Raw genomic sequence first — 21045 nt, 5'->3', positions numbered from 1 at the left:
TCAAAGAATCATAAAAAAACATCACGTTTCCATAAAAATATTAATGAGCGCAACTTTTTTGAACATTACTAATACTATGAAATATTTCTTTATCACAAAATCAACATATTAGAATGATTTCTGAAGGATCATGTGACACTGAAAGCTGCTAAAATTTCAGCTTTCCCTTCACAGGAACACATTACATTTGTTATCTATTGTACACATTTTTATGTTGTGCAGTTTATTACAAATAAAAAACAGTTAAATGTTAATAATATTTCAATATTGCTGTTTTTACTATATATTTTTTTATCAAATAAAGCCTTGGTGAGCATAAGAGAAGAAATCTTACCGACCCCAAACTTTTGAACAGTATCTACAGTATAAACCCTAAACCTAGTCCTAAAATCTGATTGGTTGGTTAAAATGGGTGTTGATCTTGTTAAATGTCCTGCTTAAGTAAATCACATTATGCTTACTGCCATATCACAACCTTTCCTTTTAGCACATCGATACTTGACACGAGTTAACTGGGCTCTCTAAAAACCCCATGCATATCAAATGATTTTTAAATCACAGCACTTTATTAATATTTTCCTCTCTGACGTTCCCCTCTTGAAAGAATCAAACCCGTCTGAAAGACTGATGACCTTCTCCGGTGAACCATGGGGAGCTTTGGCTGACAATAAGCGTGCTGATGGTGCGCACCTTGTGGTCGGCCTTGTCCCATTAGCTGCAGGTGTAACCACCGCAGGAAATTAATCCTTATTAGGGAGCGTTGAAGGGGGTGAGACACTGGACTGTTCTGCTGGCCTAATGACAGATACATATCTGCCCGAGGTCCTATTATTCCTTCAGCCCTGGCTCTGCCTCCTGGCGCTCCGCTGCTGGCGTTTTAATGAATCTGTATTTTTATCATCTGTCAGTTTGTATTAGATGATAGCTTTAGATTTCTTGCAGGACATTAACGGAGAGCCTGTTTGGTAATGGGAGAGCACAGTGCTGCAGGAATGATGGAATGCGAGCATTGAAGGAACAGATTTCCAGCGCGCTAGGCTCTTTTGCTTGAGTCAAGGGTAATCATTTTGCGTGATGTTTGGAGAGGCCTCAAGTTTTTATCTTTTTAACTGCTTCCCTGGGCTGTTTTAAATGACAGTACTGTAGTTATGGCAGGCCTGAGTCATCCAGATGGAATCCGATATTTGCATTTATGCGCTGATGGATGCATTTAGGACTAATGCAAGTGGACTATGCATTAGAGTGTTAGATGCACAAATCTATAAAATTGTACATTTTAATTTGTCTGTCTGACATTTTTCTTTTAAATTAGCATTTTTATCAGGCTCTTATGTTTAGGTTGAGTAATTTCACTTTAATGGCAAAGAAAAGTTTATTAGTCAGTTATTGAAATACCTTATTTTCCAAAATGACACATAAAATTAAAAACATAAATATGCCAATTTAAAAAACAAATGTCAGAAAAATGTCAGACGCACTTAGAGGATTTTGTATCTGAAGTCTTGCAACTTATGTAAGTGTAAACATCATTTTTATTTGGTTTATATTTTTATTTTTCATTGTTTACAGTTTAGTATAGCTTAAATGTATTCTACATATTTTAAGTATGCACATAATTATATGTAATTATATATGTAATATTGTGCAAAAGTTCATTTATTTCAGTAATTCAACTTAAAAGGTGAAACTAATATATTATATAGACTCATTACATGCAAAGTGAGATATTTCAAGCCTTTATTTGTTGTAATTTTGATGATTATGCCTTACAGCTTATGAAAACCCCAAATTCAAAATTAGAATATAAAACAGAATTACTGAAATAAATGAAATAATTTTTCGAGGTGTGTGTGCGTGCGTGCGTGTGTGCGTGCGTGTGTGCGTGCGTGCGTGCGTGCGTGCGTGCGTGCGTGTGTGTGTGTGTGTGTGTGTGTGTGTGTGTGTGTGTGTGTGTGTGTGTGTGTGTGTGTGTGTGTGTGTGTGTGTGTGTGTGTGTGTGTGTGTGTGTGTGTGTGTGTGTGTGTGTGTGTGTGTGTGTGTGTGTGTGTGTCGGACTTAAGTTTGCGGAGATTTGGTCACTATTTGCTTCTTCATCTGTGTGTATAATTTAAATGGCTATTCCTTATCTTTAATTTTTTTATTTACTATTTTAATATTTCTTTGTTATGCCCATGCCCCCTGACTTAATATATGTATATTTCATGAAGTAATGTTCTTACTGTGAGAGGAATTTAAATAAAAATTCAGAACTCGATGGAAATGAAAATAAAATATATTGACTTTCAAAGACATTTTTTAAGCTAGTATTGATATATGCGATTGTTTGTGATATTATGTAATCATTTAATTAATCAATTACTTATTAGTTTTCTGCGCTTGTATCGTGCAAGTTTTTTTTGGGATTGGTCATTTTAAGATCTATGCATCACCTGAAAACGGGAAGCCCTCAGAGTCAGAAACCAATTTGCACCGCATCCCTAGCGTTGCTCAAACACAGCTAATCTGTGATAACCAAAAGACACCTATTTGTTCTCCACAGAGCCCACAATGTGTTTATTAAACTTTTGCTGTCGAGCAAAATGCTGTTTAATCTTTGGCGTCTTCACCACCTGTCAGAAAGCTCTTGGTCCTGAGGGCTGGCAGGAGATATCGAAGGCAGCTGAGTTTTAAATCGCTTAATGATCAGACAAACTATGACAGATGAGATCTTTTTATAGCCATATCTGAATGAGACTCGAGTCGCTCGGTCCTCTGGATGAGGTCATCACGGTCCTCCCCGCCTGCACTCTCTCTCACTTTTCATCTTCCTCCTTCCCTCCCTCCGTTGTGTGCCTCCCTTCATCCCTTCCCTCACGCTCTTCTCTTGGAGCCAGGAACCCATAACAACATCCCATCCAGAGCCAAATGCCAAATCATCAAAGGAAAGGATACCATGATTAGGGCCATCTAAGGCAGCATCCTGATGTTTAAAAGCCACACACTTCAGGGTAATTGATAGGACGGTACCTCCTCGCACCCTCCCATATCCCACCGGCGAGCAATCGCCGCTCTCTGCTCTCAGATCATGTGCTGGAAATGAATTTGCCCCAGATGCAATCAATATCAAAAGATTGACTTGAATCCGAGCGCTCTACCCCATCTCCAGATGTCATGCCCCCTTCCTCTCATCCATCTATGTCTTAATCTCTTCCATTCGGGGCCTCAGTCGTCATAGCATGAAATGTTTACGCAGACTGGGAGAGTTTGAGGCTTTCAGATGTGTTAAGTTGCATCAGTAATGACGTTCTCAGTTCTGGATCCAGTTGGCTGCAGTTGTGTTTGTCAAACATGATGAATGTTGAATTTAGTTTAGTTCGGTAATGTTACTTCAAAGGCAATTCGAGACCTTCTTAACGGGGACTTCAGCCCAGTGTCTTTCATCTTAAGACCCCTGCAAATTTGTGATTTATGTGATTTCCCTTAATTATTATTAAAAAATAATCGACTAAAATGGAAAAGTCTTATGTTTGTACGTAAAGTCAAAGTGGTGCCAAAGTTACAACATCCAGTGACATCAATTGCAAAGATGCTTTGTTTGTTTTTAAATAAAAATGAATATTTGAGTATTCAAATATTATTGAGTATAAATTTGTATGAGTTTTAATTGCATAAAATATAGTTGGTAGTGGGGTAAGATGTCAACCCATTATTTTAATAAACAGTACACAATTTTTTTAACATGATCGTATATTTAGAAAAAGCCTTTTGATTGCATGAAATCGAGATGTTCATTTGAGAAAAGCTTATGTAAGGAAAAACTTGAAAGGGAATTCTCTACTAAAATAAATGTAATATGGATTTAATTTAAAAAAATAAATAATAATTAGTTTACATGTCTTGAGGAACAATGGACATTAATATTAAAATTGTGTTATTTTCTCTTGTTTATGTCTTTCCAAACCTGCACGACCTTTTCTTCTGTGGAACACAAAAGATGCTGTTATGAAAAAGTCATCTTTTTCTTTTCTTTTCGTACAATGAAAGTCAATGGGATCAAGGTTTGAAGCCCATCGACGTTCAAGGTTGTTTTGGAGCACATTGATTTTCTATAGACATTTTCTCATGCTTTTGTCATTCCAAACATGTATGTTGTTCTTAATTCTGTGGAACGAAAATATGATTATTTATAAAAAAGTCTCTCAGACTTATTTTTTTTTTTTTATGCATTTAAGGAAAACATGGCACACTACAAGGGGCTAAGCCTTCTTAAGAATGAAATACAATTGCCCCTGAAAACTGCTAATATAAACAACTTTAGCTTTAGCTTTAGCCATGCCATGCTCTCTCTTGTGTCGTTTGCCCTGTTGATACCTTGTACCACACTATAAATGCTAATGCATCCCCCTCCAACTCATTAAAACACTCTAATTGCAACATAGTGGCGTAACGGTCATTTGCCAACAATGTATAACCTTCATCACGTCTCCTCATCATCCTTCCCTTTCCCCGTCCGTTCTCCCACAATATGCAGCATAATAAAATCATTAGCCTGCTGCCACTGCAACCTAATTAATTAACCCAATAAAGCTATAAATAAAGGCCTAGCTCTTAAGGTAGGGCTGTGACTGACATCACTGTTTTGATGCTGTAACTTTTATGCATCGACCTCCGTCGTCTGTCGCCCGAGAGACGATGTACTAAATCACAATTACCTGGGGCGAAACATCGAACGGTATGCGTGCTCTGCGGATTATCCTTGTTTGGTACACAAATTGGTTTGTATATAAATCTGGTTGAATTAAGTTTGTTGACTTCTGGCCCGGTGTGTTTTCAATAGTAATGCATTCATTATTTTCGGAGACACAGCTCAAGCTTTTTCATCTCTCAAGAGCTCGTCTGAAAAAGCCTATCACAGACCCCGGTACACAAATGTACTCTCAGGTACACCATGATTGAGAGCACTGGTTCTAAATGACCCGTGTGTGTACACGCATGTGCTCGTTCACGCATACACAACAAGGGATGACGTATGTAATGAATGTGAATCCTCTAGGGTAAGCTTCAGAACATAAGAGTCAGGTTGGGATTTTTGTAAACTCCTTTGAGGCAGTATTAGAAATCTCTCCAACTCACAGGATTTTTGAAACTCAAAATTGCATAATTTTCGAAAACCTCATATCTCCATATTTCGTCATTGATTCATAAATCATAAATCATTACTATTGGTCACCCTTTACGTCTGTCTGTGGGTTTAGGAAGGAAGGAAGGAAGTAAGGAAGTAAGGAAGGAAGGAAGGAAATAGAGGGTCCTCTTTTGCACAGTGTCCTCACTGGAAAATGGACAAGCTCTGACAGCTTTGAACATTGGGATATTGATTGGTATTTCTGATCATGAAAAAGCACAAATAAAGCTATTTTTGTTGTATCTTTCTCCTTCTTCTTTAATTCTCTTGGCCCCCTTTGGGCACATAGGGCGTCCACCATGGATCTCCACCTCACTCTCCTCTGTGCTAATTACTTTACTTCTTGTCAGGACGTCCCTGACTATTTTTTGTTGTATGATTGTCTAAAATTTTCAAACAATATACACATATATTATTATATGCATTATCCAATATAATCCAAAGAACTAAAAACAATTGTTTGATGCCAACATTTCACCATTTAATTTATTTCCTCCTTTAAACATCCTGATTTCCTCTTATTTTGTTTGAAAAGCATCCCAGCCCTGGCAGATGATTACAACTCTATCTAGATTTCAGCGGTGTCTTTTGTCTCACAATAGACTGATTAGTATGTTGCCGCAGAATGCATTCGCTGTTTTTTTGCTTCATATTGAATAGTGGCAATAGACAGCCTGGTCTGTTATTCCCTGTCTTATAGTGCATGAATGACTAACTCATAGTGGCAAATTGACTGTCATTGCTCACGTTTCACCTCTCCTAGGCTATATATATGGCACCACCATAAAGCTCAAATCTCATTCTTGAGCACATCCTCTCCATACACATCATCAACAAGCTTTTTCACACGCCAGTGCTCGCGGTTAAGCTTCATCTCTTATTCATGTGGTTGTCATGTTTGCTTACCCTGTTTTTGTCGTTCGGGAATCTGACGCAGTCTCAAATTGCTTTTAATTTATTTTTTACAACCACCCCTTCCTGCTTTTACATTTATATTTTAGTATCCATTTATTTTATATTTTAGTATCCTGCTTTTACATTTATATATTCGCTTTTTTTGTTTGTTTGTTTTTTGTTTATAAATTCAAAGTTCTTCCTCAACATATATGTCACTGATTGGCCATTGTGTTCACGCGCTCAACATATATGTCTGTGATTGGCCATTGTGTTCACGCGCTCAACATGTCTCTGATTGGCCATTGCGTTCACGTGGTCAATATATATGTCTGTGATTGGCCATTGTTCACGCGCTCAACATATATGTCTGTGATTGGCCATTGTGTTCACGCGCTCAACATATATGTCTGTGATTGGCCATTGTGTTCACGCGCTCAACATATATGTCTCTGATTGGCCATTGTGTTCACATGCTCAACATATAGGCTATGTCTCTGATTGGCCATTGTGTTCATGCGCTCAACATGTATGTCTGTGATTGGCTACAATGTTCAACGCTTCAGAAACATGTCTTCACCGAGCACTTACACAGATACACATGGGAGCGGATCAACGGATATATTATGGAACGCAATGGCCAACCAGAGGTGTTTAAGAATCCGTTCAACAGCGCTAAAAATGCCAACTTGGTACCGAAGTCGGTCCTTTTGACAACACTACCGGCAATGCTTCAAATCTGATTATGCACTTTACAGTGCACAGAATAAACTTAAGAGCAGAAAGTTGCTCTGTCTTCGACGACTGCAAGAAAAACTGGAGCGCGTCACAAATTAACCGAAACTCTTGCCTCACAGACATGAGAAATAGGCATATAGAAAGCTTGAAATGAGTACTTTTAAACAAAACAATTCAAATAAAAAACAAATAGTTTGATTATGTAATCCAAATGAAAGGTGTATTTCTCTCTATAGGTGCGTGCGCGTTCACTATAATGCGGAGATGACGAGTCAGCAATGTCAACTTCATCTTTGCAGCCAACAGTGACTCAGAAAACACTAGTTTATTAATAAAATGTCTCCTTGCTGTTTTTTCCCGACACATTCATATAAACATTAGGCTACTTTTGCCAATGCTTTGCGCAAGGCATATATTCCGCCCCCCAGTGGCCTGTATGAGTCTTTGAGTCTGTAAAGTAATCAAACTGAAAAAATAAAACCAAAGTTTTTTTTTTTAGGTAATATGTAATGTAATCTTGTTAAAATTAATTTCATAAAATTGGAATAAGTATGACATGTAGGCCTTTAAAATGGTGTTTAAATCTATTGTACCATGTTGTATTTGAAATGCCCCTGTAGGAAAGACCTGGGGAAAGATATTTATCATAATAATGCATATCTGATATCTGTGGTATTGTGTCAGCGAATAGCCACATGGAGCATGTGTGTACACTGTGTGTATCTATATGTATATATGTGTGTATAGATAAACACTTTCTTATCCTATGTATACAAATCTTAATTAAATTGTTTATTTAGAGGCTCTTTATATTTATGTAGCTCTTCATATACTTTATTTGTGGCAATTACATACACCTACCTGCATTGAGTCCTCCGAGACTCCTTTCACAACAGGCCTGATTCGTGAACTAGAGATGCTTTGTAATGTGTTCTAGTAGGAGAGTGAGGATGTGGCACAGTCGTGTGTATGTAGGACACATGGTTGTCAAGTGGGCGTGTCTATACTCTGCAGTCTGTCTTCTGATGGACACGGAGAGGGTGTGTGTGTGCATTTACAGACAGGAACACGTCCCACGGCCCCCTCCGACAATCCTAGCGGGCTTTCTTCTGACAGCCAGTCCCGATAGTAAGCGAAGGATGTAAACACGCAACCAGGGACACCGCAGAAGACAGGCTCGCATTAACCTTGCCTGCAAATGGCTGCACACCCCCATGCTTTATTAATAGTATCTTGAGGGCGCTTGTATAGCACATGTGCTCGTTTAACAGAGACTGTGAAAAAAATAACACTTGGACATCTTTGCGTACACAATGTGGCCTTGTCACACGGCGATATATTTAATGTGGGCTTGCTGCTCTCAACAAGTTATTTTTAATTAGGTTAAAATAGTGGGCGAACAATATTTCTTGATGCATTACTTTTTGGCTTTCATGTTTATTTTTTTATTTTGTTATAAATCAATTAGTCAATTATTTTATTATTCAAAAGTAATAGACTCTGTCTCCGAACAAATAATAATAGCTGGGTTATAATTTATCCAAATGTTACCACAATGTATGGGTCAGATTATTGCAAAAAAAAAATTAAACCTATTTTTAAAATCCTAATTTTAAAATAACCAATATTTATTTATTTATCTAGCTGTCTGATCATCAGGTGTAAATACCCTTCGAAACACTTTTGAAATGGATTTAAATTTAAATCACTCAAACCAATTCAGAAGGTGGTTTGAGACGCATTCCAAATGAAACTGGACGGATGTAAATGCATCTGTTTGTTTAAGCCACATATGTAATTTCTACGTCCCAAAATGTAAAAAAAAAAATATCTGTGTAAAAGCATGTTATAGGCTATATGACATGCCAGATATGCTTATAGCCAGATATGACAGCGCTACTGCAACACGCACCGCCGCAGATGGTTAGAGGAGTATCTCTTCAGCAAGCGGGATGTTGTGCAGGGATAGAAGATCGGATATTATATTCGTTTTGTGGAGGCGCATTTATGTGGTCAAGTGTAAATGGAACCATTTCTCTTACGTAGAGTTCTCTCGTACTGCGTCGAAGAACGCTACGGGAAAGATATTTCTTTGTCGAGATTGAAGCCTAAAATTAATCCTTAATTTTGTAATAATGTAAAACGCTTTTCTGAAGCATACAACCTAGGCGGAGCAATACAGCTCACCCATTGGCTGCTCTGCCAGAAAAGCACAGCCTATGCGAGGCCAGGACGCTGACCAATGAGGGCGCTTCGCGCCCTTCTGCGTCACCTCCCGCCCAAACAGGCGTGGCCTAGGCCTATAAATACGAGCATAGCTGTCTAACACGCCGATTTTCTTAAATTCAACGAAGCTGCACGCATCGCTGGATTGATTCGAGCCGCCACAGCCGTTTGGAACAAGCACCTCAGCAGGACGAGCCCTTACCTGAAGCCGCTGGTCATCGCCGCCTTCAGCCGCCGTTCCCTGCTGCGCTTCTCCGGCGTGGAATATCCTTTCAGTTTTGTGTGTGTTTTGTGTGTGTGTTCGCCTACCGCGGCACACATTTTTTCCTCACAAAAGAGCAACGAGTGTCTTTTTAAAGATGTCTCGCGTTTCCTGCGGCTCCTGCCGAGCCGCGCTCATCGACGGGGACCAACACGAACTGTGTGTTTCCTGCTTGGGCGAGGAACATGCAGCTCTCGCTCTCGGTGATGGCGGCTGCCATCACTGCGACATGATGCCAATCGCGACTCTGCGGACTCGCCTTGCATCTTTCGCCGAGACTGCTCAACCGCCCCCTGTAGCGCCGCGCCGTAAAAAGCGGCGCGCTCAGCGGGTCCCGGAACCTCCCTCCACGAGGAGCTCGCCGCCGCCACCGCCGCTAGCTCCTCTCAACGTGTCGCTTGAGTCGCTCACCGACGGACAACAGCCGCAGCACGCCGCTTTGTCCGTTATGGAGGACGACCAGCACGCCGTATCAGAGGGGGATGACGATTGCTGTTCGCTTCTCGCTTCGGAGAGCGAGGGATGGGCGAGCTCTGTGGACCTCCCCTCCCCCGCCGTTCCGGAACGTCGAGGAGGGAAGATCAGCATCGAAGCAGAGCTGATGCGTCTGCTCACACAGGCCGTATCGAGCCTCGGCCTCGAGTGGTCGACGCCCGAACAACCTGCACTCAACCGGCTGGATGGCCGCTTCCTCGCTGGAGACCGCGCTGCGCCCCCCTCCAGACACGCACCCTTTCTTCCTGAGCTTCACGAAAAGGGTAGCGAAATCGTGGAAGGCGCCTTTTTCAGCCAGAGTACGTACTTCTGCCTCGCCAGCATTCTCCGTAGTGGACGGTGCTCGAGACAGAGGCTACCACGCTCTCCCTCCGGTCGAGGAGGCTGTAGCGACTCACCTTTGCCCACCCTCTGCTGGACGGCGGGCTAAGGGAGTCCTACCATCTAAAGCTTGCCGCACTTCGTCAGCTCTGAACGGCCGCGTGTATTCCGCCGCCGGACAAGCTGCATCGGCGCTGCACACCATGGCGGTGCTCCAAATCCACCAGGCTAACCTCCTCTGCAAGCTAGACGAGGAAGGCCCGGGCGCGATCAGTGTTCCGGACTTACGTAGCGCCACAGACCTCGCTCTTCGCGCTACAAAGTCCGCCGCACACGCCATCGGCAGGATTATGGCCTCAGCTACTGTTTCCGAGAGACATTTGTGGCTGACTCTCTCCGAAATGGCGGAGTCGGAGCGCTCTGCGTTCCTCGACGCTCCCATTTCACCGACTGGCCTCTTCGGATCCTCCGTGAAAGACTTCGCGGACCGATTCGCCGAGGTACAGAAGACTTCGCAGGCCATGAGACATTTCCTGCCAAAGCGCTCCAGTTCCGCAACAGGCCGCCCTAAACAGCCGCCTGCCCGAACTCAGCAGCGCCCCGCGCCCGCCGCACCGGCCCAGCAGCAACAGGCCCGAGAGAGACCACGGTCTCGCTCCGCCGGACGCCGCCCGCCACCGCGTGGTCCTCGGCCCAAGATCTCACTCAAGCCCGAGGCCTCGGCGCCATCCTAGCCCTGCTAGGAAAAAGACGGTGTTCGGGTCCCGCTGCGGCCGGACTTCCACCAAAGGTTTTCGCTTGTACAGCCCTAAGTTCCGTGTTTGTACCAGTGTATTTAGCAGCCAACAAACCGGCCGTAAAGCCCGTTTGCCTGCACACAAACGCCGTTTTCACGGCGACCCAGATAAATCTAAAAAAGAGTTTAATTTCTGGTGTTCCGGCCAAGGCCGATGGTGTAATGTGTGTAACTGCAATGCCCACCCAGTGCCCATTCATTCACACAAGCACAGCCCCGTTCAACACAGGGTTTGCACACATAAAATCGGCTCATGCCGGTTGTGCTTTACATGTAGTGAGCGTGCCCACTATCCAGTGCCCACAACCACTACACACTGCACGTTCCGCGGTTTCTGTAAAAACGAAACTAAAGAACGGTCAGTCAGTACACAAACACAGTGTCCCCGGTGTTATAAATGTGCCCGCCACCAAGCGCCCACGTTTATTCACAAACATAACGAGCCCCGTAGGGCTCGCCCCGCGTGCTCTCTCTCAACTCAGAGAACAGAGCGCGCGCGGGACGCATACTGTGTTAAACATGTCCCCCGCCTCAGACGCCACGGCGTCCATGTTACAGCACACGGTTGCTCTCGTGTCGCCGCCATTTCGCGACCAGGGCCCAGATTACATTCAACCCCTAGTCACACGTGCACATGCATGGGAAAGACTTCCCGGGGTCTCAGAATGGGTGCTAGAGACTATAAAAAGAGGCTATTCGCTACAGTTTCATCGACGCCCTCCCCGTTTCACGGGAAAAGTCGAAACCACGGTAAAAACAGAAGTAGCACATCTACTTCGAGCCGAAATAGCGAAGCTATTGAGCAAAGGGGCCATAGAGCCTTTATCTCAAGCTCAGAGCGAAGGGGGTCTGTACAGCAGATATTTCCTGGTACCGAAGAAAGACGGGGGTCTCAGACCCATTTTAGATCTAAGGCGTCTGAACAAAACGCTAACAAAGCGGAAGTTCAGAATGCTCACGACCAGAAAAATCCTCGCGCAAATTCGCCGAGGAGACTGGTTTATGGCGATAGATCTGAAAGACGCGTATTTTCACATACAAATTGCGTCACGTCACAGGCGATTTTTGAGATTCGCCTTCGAGGGCCGGGCATATCAGTACACAGTCCTGCCATTCGGCCTATCCCTAGCACCTCGTACATTTACAGTGTGCATGGACGCGGCGCTGGCACCCCTGAGACTCCGAGGCATTCGAATTCTGAACTATTTGGACGATTGGCTGATTCTAGCTCAATCTCCGTCAGAACTCGCTCACCACAAGACACTAATACTCGATCACCTCGAGTGCTTAGGTCTGAGAGTCAATTGGGAGAAAAGTTCACTGTTTCCCAGTCAAAGGATCTCCTTTTTAGGACTGGATCTGAACTCACTGTCTATGACAGCACGCCTGTCATCACAGCGCAGGCGAAATACCCTGCAAATGGCGAAATCCTTCCGCAGCGGCCACATAGTGCCGCTCAGGAGATTTCAGAAAATGCTGGGCCTCATGGCCTCAGCCTCTACAGTGCTGCAGTTGGGCCTGCTGCGCATGCGCCCACTACAGTTCTGGTTGAGAACGCGCGTACCGCGCCGAGCATGGTTACACGGTCGTTATCGCCTCAAGGTCACTCAGGAATGCATTTCAGCCCTGACACCATGGAGAGCGTCAGACTGGTACCGGTCAGGTGTAAGCCTGGGGACTTCCTCGAGCCTGAAGGTGGTGTCCACGGACGCGTCCACCTCAGGCTGGGGAGCACTGCTCGACGGCAGACCGCTCTTTGGCCAATGGGCAGAGCGAGCCAAACTACCGCACATAAACTGCCTGGAAATGATGGCGGTGGACTTTGCGCTGAGGCGTTTCTGTCCCCGGATAAAAGGACACCACGTCCTGGTCCGCTCGGACAACGTGTCGGTAGTAGCCTACATAAACCACCAGGGTGGCCTGAGGTCCCGAAACCTATTCAGGTTAGCGGAACGCATACTGGTGTGGGCCCAGCACAACCTGCGCTCGTTAAGAGCAATACACGTGCCAGGCCACTTGAACGTAGGCCCGGACAGACTCTCACGGAACAATGTTCCTACGGGAGAGTGGTCCCTACACACACAGACAGTGCGTCTGCTGTGGAAAAGGTTCGGCAGAGCGGAAATAGACCTGTTTGCAAACCAGGAGAACGCTCACTGCCCAGAATTCTTTTCGAAGAGCGCGAACGCGCTGGCCAGAGTCTGGCCCCGCCGTCCGCTCTATGCCTTTCCTCCTGTCTCACTCCTGCCTCAAGTGCTGGAGCGTATCAAGGAGAGCGGATGCTCGGTACTACTGGTTGCTCCATACTGGATGAATCAGACCTGGTTCCCAGCTTTGATGCGACTAAAAAGTACTGCCCCGTGGCCGATTCCAGTGAGGAGAGACCTCCTCTCACAGGCCAAGGGCGCGATCCTGCATCCTCACCCCGAGCTTTGGTCCCTACACGTATGGGCCATAAACGGGTACCCGCTAACCCCCCAAGAGGAGTGTTAGACACGATCGAGCAAGCTAGGGCTCCGTCTACTAGACGGCTCTACGCTTCCAAATGGTCGGTGTTCTCTGGATGGTGTTCAGATCAAGGTCTGTCACCACTTCAGTGTGGAGAACCGGAGATTCTCTCCTTCTTGCAAGAGCTATTGGATAAGGGAAGAACCCCATCCACGCTCAAAGTCTATGTGGCTGCCATATCAGCGTTCGTTAATCCAACGCTTGGCCGTTCACTAGGCAGGAACGACCTGGTGGTCCGTTTCCTTAGAGGCGCCAGGAGGTTAAACCCCCCAAGGCCCCCCTCAGTCCCCGTTTGGGACCTTTCTACAGTGTTGAACGCTATGAAAGGGGCCCCTTTCGAGCCTATTCACTCAGTTGACATGAAACACCTGTCTTTCAAGACCGTGTTTCTTTTGGCTCTCGCTTCAGTGAAGCGTGTGGGAGACTTGCAAGCGCTCTCAGTGAGAGCTTCTTGTATGGAGTTCGGGCCAAACGATTCTGTAGTCGTATTGAAACCGAAGCATGGGTACGTGCCTAAGTCCCTCAACACACCGTTCAGGGCTCAGGTCATCTCCCTGTCGGCCCTGCCGGCCTCAGAGGACGGAAATAGCTCCCTTTGCCCGGTCAGGGCATTAAGAGCTTACGTGTCCCGCTCCGCTGTTTTTCGACAGACGGAGCAGCTCTTTGTTTCGTTCAGCGGACGCTCCAAGGGGCGAGCCGCGACGAAACAGAGTCTGTCTCGATGGGTAGTGGACGCCATTGCGCTAGCCTACGCATCTAGAGGTTTGGAATGCCCTTTGGGCATCAGAGCACATTCCACGAGAGGCATGGCCTCTTCATGGGCTTGGTATAGCGGAATCTCGTTACAAGATATCTGTATGGCGGCAGGTTGGGCCTCCCCGTCTACATTTATTAGGTTCTATAACCTAGAGGTTCCTGCGTTGCAGGCTAAACTGCTCTCGGTCTAGAAGACTATGTATTAGTGTCCTGCCCCGCGCTGCGGCCCAGGTCACTTCAATGTTAATATGTATAAGTGTTTCTGCCCCGCGATGCGGCCCAGGTCACTTCAATGTTTAATGTGTATAAGTGTTCCTGCCCCGCGCTGCGGCCCAGGTCACTTCAATGTTTAAGCATCACTCACTGACAATGTGTCCCATGAGCATGCTATTACCCCTCATATATATCTATATTTACATATATATGCTATTATGCCTTAAGAGGCACTACTATAAAGGGATGATGCTAATTTAGCCGCTCTCCCTATACTTCTTGGGGTAGGCACTTGTATACCAGGGCGCGCGCGCCCTTAGGTGTCTGTGTCGGTCCAAGAGCACGCACGGCGTTTTACATGGGGTTCCCGTAGCGTTCTTCGACGCAGTACGAGAGAACTCTACGTAAGAGAACGTACTCGGTTACTAACGTAACCTCGGTTCTCTCTAGAAGAGGGAACGAGTACTGCGTCTCATGGCCGTGCGTGTCCGCGCTGCGTCGCTTCATTGACGAAAATCGGCGTGTTAGACAGCTATGCTCGTATTTATAGGCCTAGGCCACGCCTGTTTGGGCGGGAGGTGACGCAGAAGGGCGCGAAGCGCCCTCATTGGTCAGCGTCCTGGCCTCGCATAGGCTGTGCTTTTCTGGCAGAGCAGCCAATGGGTGAGCTGTATTGCTCCGCCTAGGTTGTATGCTTCAGAAAAGCGTTTTACATTATTACAAAATTAAGGATTAATTTTAGGCTTCAATCTCGACAAAGAAATATCTTTCCCGTAGCGTTCTTCGACGCAGTACTCGTTCCCTCTTCTAGAGAGAACCGAGGTTACGTTAGTAACCGAGTACGTTTTACAAAACAGTAAAAACACATACCTAGTTCGGTCATGAAACTCTAGATGGTGCAGGCTGATAGGTCTTTAACTAATTTGGTAGCAATCACCTCATTATCTACATAGCACAGCTGATTGGTTGCTGTTGTTGCATCAGCGGCCAATGAGCTACGGCTCAACATTCAAACAAATACCGGTGTGTTGCTGTTAGCAGTATGCAGCGCGCTTTCAGAAACCCTCCAACTTCCCCAGCTCCACTTGTGTATATATCTACTACGGGGATTAAATCATGTATGTTACATGTGCAGCAGCAGCAGTATGTCTTACATGTTTACATCATTGTCTGTGAATGTATTGGCAGTAGCAAGTCTCTGTACTTAATCTGCATCAACAGTAGCAGATCTATTCTGCCCAGACCAAATACATTAGCATTGCCATATCCATTACCATGCCAATCTCTATTACCAAACCAATCTCCTGAGAGTTGTCATGAAAGAAATTAAATTACCAGGTGTGAATAGGCCCAAAATGTCAGTTAAAACCGAAAATGTCCAGCAGGAATTAGGCCGTGTGTCCACCAAAGCGTTTTTTTCACGCGGCTGGCGTGTTTTTCAATTGTTTTCAATGGGAACGCCGCGTTTTTAGAACGCCAGGAGCGTAACGAGGCGCTGAGCGAGTATATAACACTCAAGCGCTGAGCGCTCTGCGTTTTTTACAGGTCGCCGAGAGTTGAAGAATGTTCAACTTTGGGTAAAACGCAGCGCTCATCACTGTCACTTTTTAGCCAACCGTCCAATCACAGTGGAGGAGGGGTGGGACTAATACCACACGGACCAACGGATATTCTGTATCATACCAACGATGCGTCTCAACTGAAAAAAAAACTGCGCTGCCAAAGCGCTCTCAAGCGCCCGCAGCTAGGCGTCTTCAGCAGAGAGCCTAGCGTTTTCAGCTGGCTAAAAACGCTTTGGTGGACACGGCCTTAGGGATGGATTCTTAAGGTGCCTCAATATTAATTTTGAATTTGATTCAGGGAGTTGAAGCAATTAAAAAAATATATATTCTTAAAGCATCTCAGGTTCTCGGACCACAATGCTCCAGGTTTCCCATTTCCCTGTACTATTTTTATTTTGGTCTGTTTGTTTATTTAAATTTTGTCCTCAGACTTCAGAGTGTAGTATCTTAAAGAGGAGCCATTTACAAAACGGTTGTAAGTGCATCAAGTCATCACGCAGGAAGAAATGACTTTGTGGCTGACTGGAAACGAACAGGTGCTCTCTCAGCTTCATTTAGCGTTGCTTTCGGGAAAGTCCAGCATAATCCTATTTTTGTTTTTGTTTTCTAGCAGCGATTTACATGCATTTGAACCCAAATCAGCTTTGGTTTGGTCTGTTGTGTCATTTTCAGCGACACCAAGTAAACATCTGCAGGAAAGCGGTGGGGGGGAAAAACGGCCTAATTAGGATGAAGTCGATGTCCTGTATTCCCAGCTGCTCGCTATGTTTAGACAGACGACGTCTAGCGCGGGTAACCTCTTCTCCTGAGTGCCCTCTCACAATGCAGCCTGTGAGGTGAACGCAACACAACAGTTGCTGTAATAAGACAATTAGCTCGCGCAATTTGTAACTTTCTTAATTGCGCTGCAAGCTGCAAACGTTTCCAGTGCGTCCGTCACCTGCTAATTGTGAACCTATCGCTCACAAGAAAACGGAGGACAGGAGATGGAGAAAACAAAGCGCTTTCTCTCTCTCCATCTTTGTCTCAACCTCTCTCCCATCGTCTTTTTCTGTCCTGATTAAATAAATGCTTTTTAATTAGTTTGGAAGTAATGCATGTGTTCGCCGTCCTTTGTCTTAATCTCCACCGATGCCATTGTGGAAAAAACCTTCTGCGACAGAGACTCGTACAATCGAGTGTGCTGAAATATTTACCATCGTCGTTGGATGCCTGCCACAAAGTGCAATTGGCTCGGCAGCCCTAATGAAATTGTCCCTAATATGTTTCTGCTGATTAGGTGCTCTACTTAGACGAAGAACGCAGCGTTTGTCTGCTTTTGTATTAAAAGGCTATCCTTGAGTGCTGTCCATTCATCAATATTTGTTTTTTTCATCACGAAATTAGCCTTTCTGCTGGTGAAAAAAAAAAATAGAATGACTCGTAACTTTGGGCAGTAAGTGTTGATGTTGGACGGTGGCTTATCCAAAACTCCTGTTTGGAGTAAATACCAGATGCCGTCTCGGTCGGCCATATGGAGCTCGCTGCCTCGCAGCAGACTGGGAGCTGGGAATGGAAACAGGTGGAAGGTACAGAGATTAAAGACCCGCTCAGGCTGCCTTACATCATGGCGACTTGCGCTTCGGTAGCCACGTTTAAATCTGCTCATCTTGACGTTTCTATTCGCATTGTAAATAGGTCATCAAATTTAGGAAGGGTTAGAAAAGTAAAGATATTCTTTCACAAGTTGTCACATTCAATTCAGACCATTTACATAAGAATGTGGGTTTTTTTACACTGGGTTCTGCTTGTGTTTCATGATTGAGGAGGCCTATTGTAAGTAAAAGTAGTAGTTACTTTTGTGTTATTGTCAGTTTGCCAAGGCTCTAATTGTTCCAGAATTGAAGCTTGCAAGTGTTTTTATACGTTTTATTTATTTATTTATTTTACATATCTAAAGTGGTTACTTTTGCTGTGGACAAGTTTGTCTTCCTGATGTAGTTTGCATGCAACAGCTATACCTGTTTGAGTTTGGCATTTCCTCAAACATACAGCACCATTAACAGTGCTCTAAAAACAACCACCTTCTCGAAAGCTTTTCTTGGTTGCTTTTATTTTTCATTATATGTTGTTCTATAGATCAATTTATTTATAACATCCAGTGATTACCTGTACATCAAAATCAGACAGGAGATGATCTGCAGATTATCACCTGCCGTCTTTAATGATGTGGCGATATTTATTAGGGTGTTTGAGGTTACATTCCTCTCTCAAGGGCAGAGCCGCAGTAAGGCTCAGCGGGGACATGAACCGGCAGCGTACTGGTATCTGCTCCATTACCCTGCCCAGTGGACCAAGCGTGACTTCATTCGTCTCTGTTTCAGTGGCAAATCTACCTGATCTCTTGTGTTTAGATCATTTCATACTGAGGCTCCCAATGGGAGTTTGCACATGATTTTGGTGTAAAACAATGCAAATGTGTGTGTATTTTGCGTAAATATACACCACAGGCACACGTTTTAGCAGTCGGGTTAAATTAAATGGTTTCAGAGATCACAGAAACTTTCTAGGTTAAAAGTGATAAGGTAAAGTAAAAGTGGAATATTAATCATTAATATTTAAATAAATAAATAAATATATTATTTTACTATTATTCATTTATTATAACTATTATAACAATGATAATAAATATGCCTACATTTTTAATGATTATAATTATTGTGTGTATATATACTGTAGGCTATATATTCCCCAAAATGTATGTGTTGTACCATTTTTACAAATTTCTTTGAGAGTTGTTCTTCATTTCTTCTGGTTTATTTTAATTCACTTTTCTTTCACTCCAAATGTCATAAAAGACTTGGTTTTTCCTTTAAACGTTCATTTAAGTTACCTGATCAGCCTGAGTGACAGCAATCCGACTTAGGAAATTCAAACATTTCTCAATCTCTGTTTTGCAGCACCGCCCGCAGGAAGACTGTGACACAATCCTTTCAATCTCTCTCTCTCTCTTCCCCCTCCAGATGTACAGCACATTAAGCGCAGAGACATCGTGCTCAAGAGGGAACTGGGCGAAGGGGCCTTTGGGAAGGTGTTCCTGGCAGAGTGCTACAACCTAAGCCCCACTAAGGACAAGATGCTGGTGGCTGTCAAGGTAAGAGATGATCCCTCCATTCCAGCAGGGCCGTTGCGCTCTCCAGTTACACAGGACTCATTCGAAAGGTCAAGCCCCTTTTTCCAGCCCCCCTCGAATGACATATAAAGTTGATCCTCCTGTGCCCGCTAGAGCGGGGTTACTTTCAGGGAACGATCGCTAGACGTCTTGGTGGTGGAGGATTTGTTGACTAAGATCAATGATGGAGAGAGCTCTGCTGTGCTCCGAGGAGAGATCAGCTACAATAGCGTTTAATATTTGGCATTGGGTTTGGGGGGGTATTAAGATATTGCAGTGCTGTGGTTTAGTCTTCATGGCATATACGGAGTGGAATGAGTCATCGCTGTGGGCAGACAGTTCCTGGATAATGCCTTAACATTGTTTACCACATGGGACTATTCACCAAGGTCAAGGAACTCACTGTCCAGTGAATTGAGGCGGTTTATTGAAGGAGGTCTTCAGATCAGTGCTGATCTAGAAGTGCGTCAGTTTGTCTGTCGGTTTAGAAATGTCAAACTTTCAAGGTTTCACAGATGCTGACATGTTGAAGTATGAAGTCAAACATATACTTTGAGTTTTTTACATGAGGAAGAAATTAGAAGTATTATCAGCTTTATTGTGTTATAAATTATATTAATAATTTAAGAAATAATATAATAAACCTACCTAACCAACTAACCTAAACACCCATCCACCTAACTACCTAAACCACCTAACCCATCCACCCACCTACCTATCTAGACCACCCACCCACCTAACTTCGGAAACCACCTAACCCATTCACCCACGACCTACCTAATTACCTAAACCACCTAACACATCACCACACCGACCTACCCACCCAACTACCTAAACCTAACCCACCCACCCACCAACCTACCTACCCACCCACCTAGCTACCAAAACTACCTACCCACCCATCCACCCACCAACCTACCTACCTACCTACCCACCCACCCACCTAACTTCGGAAACCACCTAACCCATTCACCCACGACCTACCTAATTACCTAAACCACCTAACACATCACCACACCGACCTAGCCACCCACCCACCCAACTACCTAAGCCTAAACCTAACCCACCAACCTACCTACCCACCCACCTAGCTACCTAAACTACCTACCCAACCATCCACCCACCAACCTACCTACCTACCCACCCACCTAACTTCGGAAACCACCTAACCCATCCACCCACAACCTACCTAACTTACCAACCTACCCACCCACCTAGCTACCTAAACCACCTTACCAATCACCATACCTACCTACTGTACCTATCCACCCACCCAACTACCTAAACCACCTAACCCCATCCACCCACCGACCTACCTACCTATCCACCCACCCATCTAACTACCTAAACCACCTAACCCATCCATCCACCGACCTACCCACCCACCTAACCCATCAACCCACCCACCTACCTAACTACTTAAACCACCTAACCCCATGAATATATATATATTCAACTTGATTTTAATTTAACTTTATATCTCCCACGTTTTCTTCTTTTTTTATTATCTGTGAGATCTTGTTGGCTTTCATGGTGTTGCGCTTTAGTCCGAGATGGTTGGAGAAATAAATCTGGGGCAATAACACTGTCTGCTAGTGATGGTTTATCATCCAGCAAAGCACATCATTCTGGTGATGCTGTGATCAAGAGTGATGGAGCTGACGGTTTCTTTTTGAATCTTGTGATGGTGTCTGAAGAAGATTCTCATGTGAAGAACAACACAAACAGTCACATGCCCTGTTTTACCACCAACCCATTGGAAGAAAATCAAAAATGATCTCTCTGATATACATTTTTGGCTTTGTTTTTAAAAAGAAATTAAATTACATGGAGAGCAAATAGAGGCGACTTCAGTTTTTTTCCTAAGAAAAAAAATAGAGGGCTACTTAAAATGAAGGAATTTAAAAAGAAATCTAAATAAAATGTATGAATACATTTGTTTATTCAAATCATGTTTAAAAC

At 44.3% G+C, this 21045-nt stretch overlaps 1 protein-coding gene across 3 annotated transcripts in view; it reads left to right on the top strand.

Moving 5' to 3' along the window:
• The window catches only part of ntrk3a (neurotrophic tyrosine kinase, receptor, type 3a), a 189968-nt gene that overhangs the window by 150348 nt on the left and 18575 nt on the right, over window positions 1-21045 (top strand). For all 3 annotated transcript variants that reach the window (XM_079603551.1, XM_079603552.1, XM_079603553.1), the window contains exon 13: window positions 18935-19065. In XM_079603551.1, coding sequence (XP_079459677.1) covers window positions 18935-19065 — 131 coding nt within the window. The remainder of the gene's footprint in view (window positions 1-18934; window positions 19066-21045) is intronic.

Source organism: Phoxinus phoxinus (assembly GCF_949152265.1).
Source record: "Phoxinus phoxinus genome assembly, chromosome: 25".
Classification (NCBI taxonomy): Eukaryota; Metazoa; Chordata; class Actinopteri; order Cypriniformes; family Leuciscidae; genus Phoxinus; species Phoxinus phoxinus.
Note: the sequence above shows the minus strand (reverse complement) of the source record. Positions and strands in the feature narration are given on the sequence as shown.